General features: G+C 37.0%; 1 protein-coding gene across 1 annotated transcript in view; it reads left to right on the forward strand.

Annotated features, from left to right (window-relative positions):
* MAP3K5 (mitogen-activated protein kinase kinase kinase 5) overlaps positions 1-13,162 on the forward strand; it is a 270,359-nt gene extending 257,197 nt beyond the window's left edge. Inside the window, exons 26-30 of the mRNA XM_027850741.1 lie at positions 3,655-3,898; positions 8,022-8,134; positions 9,633-9,745; positions 11,095-11,171; positions 12,419-13,162. Coding sequence (XP_027706542.1) covers positions 3,655-3,898; positions 8,022-8,134; positions 9,633-9,745; positions 11,095-11,171; positions 12,419-12,479 — 608 coding nt within the window. The 3' untranslated portion in view covers positions 12,480-13,162. The remainder of the gene's footprint in view (positions 1-3,654; positions 3,899-8,021; positions 8,135-9,632; positions 9,746-11,094; positions 11,172-12,418) is intronic.
* Positions 13,163-13,712: the final 550 nt, after the last annotated feature.

Below are 13,712 nucleotides of genomic sequence, written 5' to 3' on the forward strand. Positions count from 1 at the left end.
AAATAATACTTTGGTAATTTGATTATATGCACTGAATAAGTAAATTAATTTATACACTATTGTCAATTTTATTATATTGGCTTGACCTACTGATGAGTAATTACTATTTCTCCAATTATTTATGTCTGTTTCTGCAAAGGGTGCTTTATAATTGGATTCTAATAGTTCCTAGGTATTCCTTCTAGATAGGCTCCCAAATATTTTATATCTTCTCTAACTATTTTGAATGTAATTTCTCTTTCCAAATAGGGTTTTGTTATGGATTTATTTTATGTCCTGCAGCTTTGTTGAATTTATTGTTTAATTTTGACTCTTAAAAGTTTTCTAAAGAAATTATCATATCATTTGCAGAAGCGATCATTTTGTTTCCTTTTTGCCTGTGCTCATTCCCTCAGTTTCCTTTTTTTTTTTTAACTATAGCTAACATTTCTAGATTATGTTAAACAGTGGTGGCGATAGTAGGCATCATTGCTTCACCCCTGATCTTCTTGGAGAGGCCTCTAACTTTTTTTCATTACATATAATGTTTGTTCCTGACTTTACATAAATATTATCTATTGTATTAAAAAAAAAGGTTCAATTACTCTTAAACTTTCTGTGTTCTCACCAGAAATTTGTGTTGGATTTTGCCAAAAGATTTTTTGGCATCTGTTGATCTGATCATGAATTTTAAAATTATTTTTGTTATTAACATGATTTATTGTATTTCTAGTTTTACTTATGTTGAACCACTCCTTCATTCTTGGTGTAAATCCAACTTGGTGATAACATGTAATTTTAAAATGTCAGTGTAGCCTATTTTTTCAAAATTTCATTTTAAAATTTTGCATTAATATCCTTTAGGGGTAGTGGCTGATGTTTTTTCCTGGTATGTCTCTCTGATTTAGGTATCAAGACCATATTTGTGTCATAAAAAAAATATTGGAAGGTTCCCTTCTTTTCCTGTTATTGCAAACAATTGAAGTAATATCAGAATTCATTGTTTTTTGAATGTTTGGTAACATTCACTGGTAAATTCATCTGACTGGTTCTGGATTTTTTGTTTATTTTGGAATTCATCTAAGGCTCATTCAGTCTTTTTATATTGTTTCCCATTGTTTATAGGATAAAATATAAACTCCTTAGCAAGGCATCTAAATGCTTAATAAGCATCTAAGTCCCAAAACTACCCTTCCAGTCTTACCTCCCACTGCTGCCTTCTGCCCATTACTTTAGTCCAATCCTATTGGACTGTTCACCATTTCCTTATTGTGTCCTGACCTTTCTCACCTTTGCTCACAGAATTCATTCCCTCTTCTAGAATGCTTTCTCCTCCCCACAGCCCTGTCATCACCTCTTAAAATCCTACCTATTGTTGAAGGAAGGCCCAGCTCAAAAGCTGCCTCTTCTCCAAAGCCTTCCCTGCTTCCAGAGCTGGAATTGCTCCTCTTTGTACTTCCAGATCATTTTCTCTGATCTCTTTAAGCACCAAAGCCCATATACTTTGGATTGGGGTTTTCTATGATTTATGTCTTATCTACACTGCTATACTACAGGTTCCTAAAGGGCGAATACCATATCTTTATCTGCACGCTTCTCAATAGTGTCTAGCTTAGTGCTTTACTTATAAAGGGTGTCCAGATCTTTGCTGAATGAAAGATTCTCCATGAAATAACATTAATTGGCCACATTTGCGGTAAAATTACACCTCTAGGTGTAATTTTAGCGGTTAGTTTAGTTGCTAATGAGGGTTCCTTTAGTTACAACCAGGTAATTTACATGAATCTGTTTAACTGGGCCCAGATAAGATGCAGTACATTGCAAATTCATCTCCAAATTCAAGGAGACAGAACTCAGCTAATAAGGTATCAGACTTAAACATGGACACTGATGCTCTGCTTCCTCGCTTCTCTGCCCTCCCCTTCCCCCCCCCATCCCACCACCATTGGCATGAGAATCCCTACCCCTCAACTCCTTCAAGCACCACAGCCTGATATCTTGGACTCCCTTCCTTTATCACTCCTTCCACTGGACCCTCCCCACCTCTCAAACAAATCATAATAGCCAATACTGCTGCTACATTCTGTCACCTTCTATTACAATTTCTACATTGCACTTCTGTCCCTCACCCCATTTTCCATAGGGTCTAGAACTTTAAGTCCTCTCTCCTGTTTTGAGGGGGTCAGAGTATGTCAGAGTATGGAGTGAGTGAGAGTGGGATGTGGATAGGATAGAAGACTATGTTTCCACTGATATGGTAGAAGGAAAGATGTGTTCCTGGTCATCCCTAGACTTTAGATTGTACTTTCCCAAAGAGAACAGTATTAAAAATAATTACACTTCCTAATGCTGTTATTATTAATGATAGCAATCTCCTTGCTTCCAGTCTCCCCACTGTAATCCACTTTTCCACACGGCTACCAGATTCATATTCCTGGAAGCCAGATCTGAACCCATCTCTCCACCACTTGAAAATCTTTCAGTAGCCTCCCATTGCCTCATGTATAAAATACAAACATCTTAGCTTAGCATTTAAAGCCTTCCATAATTGGACTCCCACCTTAGCTTTCCAATCTTACTTCGTAGTTCTCCTTTTCGCACATTCAGCCTTACAGCCAAACTAAGCTGTTCCCTGAAGTCATGCCAAGAATGCTCTTCTCTCCTTAGTGCCACCTATGAGAAAGAATACTTGCTTTCCTTCAGTGTGCAACTCAGGTATTTCTTCCTATAGAATGCCTTTCCCAGTTCTCCCAGTTATTATTCTTTCTCTCTTCAAATTACCTCATATTTACTCTTCTGTATACATACTATATTCATCCCACTCCCTCACCCCCAAGGAGAATGTTATGTCTTTGAAAGCAGGAACTGACTCATTTTTACTTGATATTCCCAGTGCCTAGCATGGCACCATGTACAACAAACTTAAATATTCGTTGCATTGAATTGTTTGTATCGTGCATTTATTATCTCATTTGATTCTCACAAAAACCCTGTGAAATAGATGGCAGATATAGTCCCATTTTATAGATGAGGAAACTGAATTCAAAGAAACCAAGTTATTTTTGCCCAAGGTCACATAAGTGGTGGAGCAGGGCCTGGAACTCGGGCTTCTAGTTAATTGTTCTTCTGAATACATCTTAGTTGCTGTTAGGTGGACTTTTGGGGGCTGACTGGGAAACCTAAGTGGTATCGATAACGTTTTTTTCTGATGGGTATATAAGTTCCAAGTTCCACACAACCAGTTCTTCCACTAACTAGCTGTGTGATACTGGATAGCTCATTTACCGTCACTGGGCCTTTTTCCTTATCTATAAAATGGCAATGTAATTATTTTTAAAATAATATCTTATTTTACACCAATTACATGTAAAAACAATTTTTAACATTCGTTGGGTTTTTTTTTTAAGTTTTGAGTTCCAAGTTCTATCCTTCCCTTCTCTTGCTTCCCCCTCCCTGAGATGGTAAGCAATATGAGCTACATTACATATGTGCAATCTTGTAAAACACGTCCCTATTGGGACCATGGAATTCTGAATGTCTCTTACACTTCTGAAATTCTTTGTCTCTGTGACTTTGCATTACAGAAACAAAGTGAGTGCCGGTCATGTTATATCGGAATATCAGGGTAGCATGCTGTACTTTAGTTAATGCTGTTGTTAATGCTGTCCCTCCTAGAACTGAGGCCACATTTCAGTCTTGCATCTGAGAGTGATACAGCTGATCAGGATGATCTGGATGTTGAAGATGACCACGATGACCAGCCCCCCACTCAAACCAATCGAAGACCTCAGGTGGTCGTTGAAGATGCCGTGGCCACCTCTGGGGTGAGCACACTCAGTTCCACCGTATCTCATGACTCCCAGGGTGCTCACAGGTCTCTGAATGTCCAGCTTGGAAGAATGAAAATAGAGACAAATAGGTAAGTATTCATTGTGTGAATCCTGAGTGTTTCTTCTTTTTTAAAAAAATAGTTTTATTGACTATTTAAAAAAATTCTATCTCCCTCCTCCATCCTCCTCTAATTCAAGGAATTTAACCCTCCGTATAAGAAATGAAAACAGTTAAAAACAATTGATACACCGTCCAAATGATAACACTTGCAACATTATATCCTAACAGTAGATCTCTTTAAAAGGCTGAGAGGAGGGCGGTACGTTTCGTTATCCGTTCTCTGGGACCGTTACTGGTTTTTCACTTACCAGTTGGCTTCCTTTTGGTGATATTTCCCATTTCGAGAACCAAGGACCACAACCAGTGACATTTTCATTTACATTGCTGTAGTAATTATCAATATCATTTTTTGTTCTACGTATTTCACCACGCTTCAGTTCATACGTGTTTTCCCATGTTTCTCAGAATTCCTTGTATTTGTAATTTCTTGCTGCACAATAATAGTCCATAATATTCATATGCCACATTTTCAGCCATTCCCTAATCTTTGAGAACCTACTTTGTTTCCAGGTTTTTACTAGCACAAAAAGGTGCCACTATGAATACTAGAGTATATATTAGAATTTTCTTTCTGTTTTGACCACCTCAGGATATAGGTCCAATAGAGGGATCACTAGATCAAAGGATATGAATTATTTAGTCACTTTTCTTGAATGATTCCAAATTGTTTTCTAGAATGGGTATGACAAGTTCACAGGAGTACCTCCTGTATATTAGTGTGCTTATCTTCCCACAACCTCTCCAATATTGATTTTGACATCTATGCTTGGGTGTTTTTTGATTTCATAAAATTGATTTTTTTTCTTTCTACTTTGATAGACATTGAAAATCCAAATATAATTCAGTACTATATTTTTCATTTTAACATGATTTCCAGCCTATTCTTTACAAAATAACATTATTGGATTCATGATTGTAGAAGTTTAGGTCTCCTTTCCCCCAACAGAAATCACAAATCCTGTGTGCCTTCTTGCCCTGTGTCATTTTTGTTCGTATTTCCACACAGATTCTCTAAGGCAATGGCAGAAGAGGCCCTCCATTTGTACTTTTTGGGACATCTCTATACCAAACAGCGTAATAACTTAGTTGGTTTGGTTGAAAACCACTTTTTGCTCCCATTAACATAGATGTCAATTCATCCTTTGGAGCTTTATCTCTAGGATTTCTGGAGCAACTCAGATGGAACATCTCATAAACTGACTGGGAAATATACTCCAAAACAATAAATTCCTTCTGACAGATAGTTAAACAAAGAACAGAAAGTACACATTCTTGAAAATCCATGGATGGAAATATAGAGTCCTTTCAGGGGAGAGGAAGAGGGGACAAAAGTTAATACTGCTAAAGGTTTTGCTTTTGTTCTAATAAAAGGATGAACGTTAGCAAGTAGTTACTAAGTCAGTTTCATTTGACCAAAAATACCAAATGTATTAAACTTAATTTGTCTTCATGAGACCTTGGTAGCACAAAGACTGCATAATATGGGTGACTTAAACCAACTGTTAGTATTTCCTCTTTTCCCCCTGCCTTTGGTATAGCACAAGGCCTAAATCTTTATAATTTATAGCTTCCTGTAATAACAAAAGATTGGCATGTGGCAGTTGATTTTCTGACTCTGGGTTTCTGCCATTGGGTTGATCTGCCTTTAGAGAATCTGTGTGGAAATACGAACAAAAATGACACAGGGCAACAGGGTTTCTTTTGTTTTTTAACCAAGCACAAAAAAAAAAAAAAAACAAAAAAACATTCAACAGCTTGAAGACTTTTTATAAAGGCTCAAACTATATATACTCAAAGGTTTATTATTAAGGAGGAAAGTCCTATATTATCTTATCACTTAGGAAAAATGTCCCATTCTTCTCTGGGTAATTCAATAAAATTGCTTTTCAGTGATTCATTTAGGCTTTAAAAAGTTAGTCTGAAAAATGTGGAACTCATTACATATTTAGCAATATATATTGGCTTTCCAAGGTTAAAAAAAAAATAAAATCTCAATCTTCTTTGGTTTGATGAGGAGTTTCTCTTAGATAGTCTTGTTATGGAATGGGGGAGGGGAGAGTAGGAAGCATGATTTTCCATGATGGAGTTCTGTTTTCATGCCATGATGCTCGAGTTCTTTATTTGCCAGAACCATGACTCTCAGGGTAAGAGAAGTTTCTTGTTTTTGAAACCACCCTTTGAGTCCAGTTTCACTCACCTTCTCATTTCTGACCAGACTTTTGAGTTCTTCACCCACTTGTGGAAATCCAGCACGCACATGGGCAGGTTTGATGTGTGATATTTACTGGAAGTGATAATATAACCTTTGCTTGAAGAGCTCTACGTAGAAGGAATATGTTACCTCTTGAGGCCCATTCCATCAAGGTTTAGCTCTAATAAATATTAGCAACCTTACTTATTAGTTTGCCTTGCTGGAACTTCTAACTGTTAACCTTTCCTCCTGTGCCCTTAATCATCACACACTCTAGGTTAGCCCTGTCCCAATACTCCTATTCCTTTGACTTGGAAGATTACATAAATAACAAATCTTTTTGATATTGGTGCTAATTCCAAAATCAATTTTAGTTTCACAGTACTCACCAGTTAGTGTCCCTGACTCACCAACAGGCTGTATTCCAAAAGTGCATCTATTCATAATTTAGCAGCTCATTTCCCTGTAGAAACAATTTTATAAATGGTTATCAGGCTCCCAGCTTGCCCACAAAAGTCTGCTTATTCACAGCATCCACATGAAGTTCGTGAAGTTTTTATTGATTTGGTTGTTTCTTTCAAAGTAGTGCAGATTCCAACTCACCCATGCACCTTTTCATCCTGTGCGGAGTCAGTAGACCTTGCTCTGAATACTGCCTGTGGTGATTACTGTGTGACCTAGTCTCCTCATTTGTAAAATCTAGGTATCAGACCAAAGTCTCCTCCTATTCTTTGAGTTCCTCTAGTGCCTTTGCATTGCACGAATACCCCTGAGCACATTGAGGATCCATCAGTTATTCTTCATTCAAGCCACATGACCAACCTACCTCCATTTCTCAGCATATGCCTCTCTGGTGATATCCTTTGTGCTGCTTCATCTGGCTGATTCATTCTCCATAATATATTTTAGCCTATTCATGCCTCCCTCGCAACCTTATGGACTCTTTCGGTGTCCAGGTGTCCCTGAGTTCTTACGGGCTAGTGAAGCACAAACTAAAGCAAGTTCCACCGTGCTGGAAGGGCTTTGAGTACTATCCAAAAATTCTTCTTGCTTAAGGATAATATTTCAAATATTATGATATTTTCCCATCCTTCTATGGAAAAGTGTGTCCCAGGATAGGATCATCTATGAACATAGATTTAAAACTTGATGGAACCTTGCTGGGCATTTACAGATGAGGTTTTGTTAGGTTAAGTCAAGTGACATAGGCAGAAAGTGGTGAAACCAGTATTTGAACCCCAATCTTCTGTCTTTAAATACAGTACTCTCCTCTGCAAGAGAAAAAAAAATCAGCTCCCCAAAGGATTCCTCCCTTGTAATTGAGAAGGGTGACCTTGCTCACATCCCAGTAATCACTTTAAGCTTAGATTCCTCTTCTCTCTCATGTATGCACCTCATCACTGAGAGCGTGTGCCATCTTTTTATCCCTCTGTAATTCTGTCAGCAAGAGGAGAATCCCCCGTGACCACTACCACTATAGGAACAGTTCACATGTAAGGGATGTTTATAAGTATATTATTTGTGTCTCAAAGGTTGCTTTTTTTCTTGCCATAAACAATTATATCCATAGAACGCTATTTCTCAAATTTTAGCTGTTTGAAAGGAGAAAAGGGAATTTTTTTCTTCTTTGCATAAACATATTATGCTGCGTTTTTTGATAGAGAACTAGACTTTGTATGATAAGTTTGTGAATGCTCCAAGTTTTAATTTGCTATTTAGTGATTACGAAAGAAAATAGGGTAATGTCTATATTCGCTTGATTTTGGTTGGAAATTACATTTCTAGGATAAGTCATTTCAGGTCCTTCCTATAGGCAAGGGATAGACTGGAAGATTTCTTGATATCTTAAACTGTAACCAAATTTAGTCATATTGTTCAATTTGAATTTTTCTCCCTGTAGATTGCTGGAGGAATTAGTTCGGAAGGAGAGAGAATTCCAAGCACTCCTTCATCAAGCAATCGAAGAAAAAGATCAAGAAATTAAACACCTGAAGCTTAAGTCACAACCAATAGGTAAATGATGAAGAGTCTTAGATAATACTTTTCAAAGGGCTGCAACAACAACAACAAAAATAAGTGAAAAAGACAGATATTTTTATTTTCTGCACACAAAATCACCATCTGTCACTTGAATCATACCTGTTAGCAGACATTGCTTTGCGGGGTGGGGGTGGGGGGAGATAGTCTATCATTAATGGTAGCAAACAATCAATCAATCAATCAATCAACAAACATTTATTAAGCACCTACCATGTGATGCAAAAAGAAACAAACAAGTAAAAGTAGGGTTTAAAAAATATATCTATATATAGATTTTTTTTTATTCAAGGATGTTATTGAAATAGGCTGCTGCTCTCCTTTCTTTTTCTCTATTTCTCTTTAAGTCTGTATTTTACTACATTGCCATGATATCATTGTATTTTTCTCTGCCATGTTTAGAATTTGAAGACTAAAGAAGCTAAAGACATACTTAATTTAAAGGTTCATAGAGCAACGCTTTAGTGATATCTCCCATAATAGAGTTGACCTACATGTGCCTTGTGGAGTAGCAAAGAGAAGTCACTATCTAGCTGGCTTAGACGGAAGAAAAAAAAAGGGGAGGGGGGTTGGTGGTCATATTTCAGAAGCTCCACTGATTCTCCCAATGTGAATGTTCCCTCCATCCACACAAATTACAGTCCTTCTGTGTTTTAGTAGATAGTCTTCATGAGTTACTATGGCCCCAAGAAGATATCATCTGGTAGGCAAATTTGGGTGATAAACCTTTCCAAACTCAGCCAGGCTGGTTTGTGGACAAGAGACACACAAAGTGATAAGAGACATGGTTCATCACCCCCTGTACAGGAAGGCTTCCCAGCTTGCACTAAGTCCAGCTGAAACTTATTCTGTCGGTCTCCTCTTTGACATCCTTGGGTGAGGCATCACACTAGGGCTTCAGTGGAGGTTGCTCTTAGTGTGTTCGACTCCAAAGATTAGAGGTTATTAAATATATGAGAATATCTCCAAATGACGCCTATGCTATGTCAAGTGAAAAGACAAACACCACACAGATGACATAAATTCTGAAAGCTTACCAAGCTAATTAAATGGATAAAAAAAGCAAAACATGAGGATCATTCTATCATTTCCAAAAATTAATTAAAACACTGCAATCCATTAATCTGTAAGATTTTATATGTATAATATATACCAAAATATGCATAAGTGTATATATACATACACATATATACATATGCATATAGTATATTTACATGCATATACACATACATATATCTGCACATATATGTGTGTATATATTATATATAGCAAATATATTTATATGTATGTATATATATACATATATATCCAACTAGTTTTTGTCCCCACCAATCATATTTTTCAATGACAGTGAAAACCTATGAAAATGTTCATTCAAATTCTTATAACTGGAAGGTCAGGGTTCTCAGATATGCAAGTACATGACGTACACATGGTGTAGAAACTAAACATTTACAGACTACGTCTTCCCTAGATATTCCTGGACTGTATGTTTGCCACCTAAATTCTCCTGGCATAGGAGCTGAGGACTCTGCACTTATCGACTGGCTGAGAAAGAATGGAGCAGATGAGGACACTATAAGCAGGGTAAAACAAAACAAAACAAAACAAAACATTAGGAATCTGTGAGATGACTATTAATCTTCAGAGAGCCAAAGGGTTGAGGGGGAGAAAATTTTCAATCACATTGCCAACATCAGATTAGAAAAAGGTTGAAAAGACAGAATGGGTAGGTAGACCCAAGATGAACAAGAAGTATTTATTTTTGTATCTAATTCAGTCCCACAACTTGAGAAATATTTTGATAGATGCTAGAAATTTTAGAGGTTATTATGTCATTTCTTTGCAACTTTAGACCTTTTTGAGCAATGAGTATTTGTTGCTATTTAATGCAGTGATAGAATTGGTGACCTTAATATAGTCACAAGCAATTCCTTGTGGTCAAATACGGTGGTAAATCTAATTATAAGATTCTCACTGTACCTTTTTTCCTGGGTTAGAAATAACCAGCATAAATGATAATTGCCTAAATGTTTATATACATGTTTGTTTTAGGATGCATGAGTCATATTACTCCTTTTGTGCTAGCTCAGCAATCTTTCAAGAAGGATATTGTCAACATCCCAGATTTTTGTTTAAAATAAAATTATCAGAGATCAGTGGTTTCACCTTCCCCACCACACCCTCCAAGTGAAAACTATTGAGTGACCAGACAAAACTTGGATCAGCTCTAGAAAATTGTAACTTCTCAAGTTATTGATAAATGACTGGAAAAAATACACCCCACCTATAAAATATATACCACTTCATTCAATAGTGTTAAAAAAAATTTTTTTTTATACCCTGATCAAGACCCAGATTGACACTGCTCTTCACAAGGAAGCACCAATGATCTCTGATGACCTAGAACAAGCCCATGTTAATCAGAAACTATATTTGAAATTAAGCACATCATTAATTCAGACATTTCTATGAAACATATAATTATTTGGATATAGGCATGGCTAAACTGTTCCTGTATGTGAGAGGTGTATGCTAATCAAACAATACCGACTGAATTAAAGTGGTGATAATGTTTAGCCCACTTGACAAAGAGAACACAGTAAACACTTTAAAATCACTTGAAGAGCACACATTTGCATGCTGACAGTTCCCCTGGGACTCCTAGAAGACCACACCTTGCTAGCCTTTACTTCCTATTATACTGAATATACATAGAAGTAATAAATGACTGCGTAGTTCATTAAAGAGATTCTATAATTCGGCCTTTCAAGAAATTAAAAAATTCTCCCTCAGTAATTCCAGAGTAATGAAGTTATACTAAATTTTCTTTGATTTCTTTTAAAAATTATTGTTATAGCATAGTCTAAACTTATAGACCTTCTTACAAGGCCTTAAAAATCCTTGTTTTTGTATTTCTTTTATTTTCCCCTCAGTTTTTGGCTGAAGACTATACTCTAGTTGACGTTCTCTATTATGTCACTCGGGATGATTTGAAATGCCTGCGCCTGAGGTAACATACTGTTTTTGTTGTTGTTTAAGGCATATAGTAGGGACAAGCTAGGTGGTAGATAGAGCTCCAGGCCTGGAGTCAGGAAGGCTCATCAAATCTGGTCTCAGACACTTACTGGCTGTGTGGACTCTGAGTAAGTCATTTAATCCTGTTTGCCTCAGTTTCCTCATCTGTCAAATGAGATAGAGAAGGAAATGACAAATGACTCCAGTATCTTTGCCAAGAAAACCACAAACGGGGTCATGAAGAGTCAGACACGACTGAAAAATGACTGAACAACAAGGCATATAGTGTGGTAGAAAGAACAATATGGTAGGAGTAACAAAGTCTAGCTAGTAGTATACTGCTGCCTGTGCCACTCAAAAGCCCTGTGAACTTGGCCTCAGTTTCTCCATCTGTACAAGAAGAAGGTTGAACTTTATAAAGTTCCGTACTAGCCCTAAAATTCTAAATTTTTTACAAAGACATACAGATTAACTGGAAGAATTTCTTGAAATGTACTAGACTAATGTTTTTTAGACTTTTTGATGTTTATTTGACAGTCTAAAAATTCTAAGAGTCATTCCAGTGATGGATGTACCATAATTTTTGAGAATGGAGGTCCTATGGAAAGGATTTTGTTGTTGTTCAGTCATTTCAGTCATTCCTGACTCTTCATGGCCTATTTGGGGTTTTCTGGACAAAGATACTAGAGTGATTTGCCACTTCCTTCTCCAGCTCATTTGACAGATGAGAAAACCGAGGCAAACAGGGTTTAGTGACTTGCCCAGGGTCACACAGCAATTTAAGTGTCAGATTTGAACTCAGGAAGACTCATCTTCTTGACTTTAGGCCTGGTGCTTCTACCACTGTGGCATCTAGCTGCACATATGGAGAGGATGCTGTTTCATAACTCAAAGTTTATATCTGATTTAGTTGCTGATAAATAGTTATTTATATTAGATTGAGCATGTAAAAAGCCACTTCCCAAGAGTGGCTGATTCAAAAGCTGTCATATTTCAAATTTTCAGTTGTTTTGTTTCTTGAGACTATATGGATTAGAGGGGAAAATGAGGTAAGTAGTAGGGTAAGGTTAGATTTGGGGGTTACCAGGGGCCAAGAAAAAAGATGCACAGTATCATATTAGGAAGTTAAATCCAGGCCTTTTCTGATCATAGTAACTCAGTGTTCCATATTATATAGAGAATCGCCGAGGGGATTGTGGAAATGAAATATTATACATGTATTTGTTGTATGTTTTTACCCAGGGGAGGAATGCTTTGTACACTGTGGAAAGCTATCACTGACTTTCGAGAAAAACAAGCTTGACTCTGCGGTGTGGCTCAACATTTCTCTGCTCTTCAGTGAAGATTCTGAAAATTCACCCAGCCCAGGACTGATGTTTTGAGGAAGGGTGGGTGGCAGGCAGAGGGGGGTAAAGGTGGGGTGGGGAGGGAGAATTGGAAGAGGTGAAGGAGAAGAAAGACCCTGCACTTTAATACAGTATTTGTTTACCAATGCTACAAACAACACTGCAGCTTCCTAACTGCTTAAATTTCTACAATTCATATGGACTCTCTTGAAAGAATGTTTAGTCTAAACATTTTTTACACAGGGACGTATTTTTATCCTAGCAGCTATGATCCTTCAAAGAAGCAAATGTTAATTTCACACAAAGGAGATGTAACATTCATATAATTGTGCATCACTGGAACAAAAGCAAAATGTGACCACAGTTTTTTTTTAGGTTTACGTTTGTAACATATCCTAATACCCTATAGTAGTAATTCATAATTTCAATTATTGTGTAAAGCTTATTTTTTAAGTGTGCAGAATCTGTGAGCAGTTGTTTTTACTTCCTAGTTTATGTTAATTATAATATTGTATAGTTTTTGTAACTTAAGTTTCTGGTCTATGGTACATTTGTTTTAGAGTTGTTTATGTACTACTGAACTGTACCAGTTGTATATGCCTGAATCATAGTAATGTTAGCTTGTTCTAAAGCTACCTATTGTGACAAACATTCTTAAAAGTAAAAAGAATCTAAACATAGTTTTTGATAAATTCTTACTGGAGTTTTTATTTCATTTTGAGAAATCAGGTTAACTATTGGGTAAAATTCGTAGCCAATGCGCTCACCTATTACATTTAATGGAATTTAGATTCTGGGTAAGAGATCACAACATCCCCCTCAGGAGAAGATAAAGGTAAGCTGTGGTTCAGTGGAAGAAGTCAGAAGTCAACAAGGACAATAATGGCTAACATTTATATTCAAGTCAATAAACATTTATCTGGGGCTTCCTTCAAGCCCAACCCAGTGCTAGGTGCTAGAGATACAAATAAGAAAAAGAAAGTCGTCCTTGGCCTCAGGGAGCTTACAGTCTAATGGGGAAGACCACATGTAAAAGGAAGCTGGGAAGTGGGGTGGGGGAATGGGGTAAGGACGTTAGTGAAGCTGGGCTGCAAATGGGAGACTGGAATGAGCTGGAAGTTTCCTACTTGTCTCTATAAAGGAAAGATTTGAGAGGAACTTAGAGCTCCAGCCTTCCAGTCAGAGGGGAG

This window comes from Vombatus ursinus, unplaced genomic scaffold (genome assembly GCF_900497805.2).
Source record: "Vombatus ursinus unplaced genomic scaffold, bare-nosed wombat genome assembly UNPS02009132.1, whole genome shotgun sequence".
In the NCBI taxonomy this organism is placed as follows: Eukaryota; Metazoa; Chordata; class Mammalia; order Diprotodontia; family Vombatidae; genus Vombatus; species Vombatus ursinus.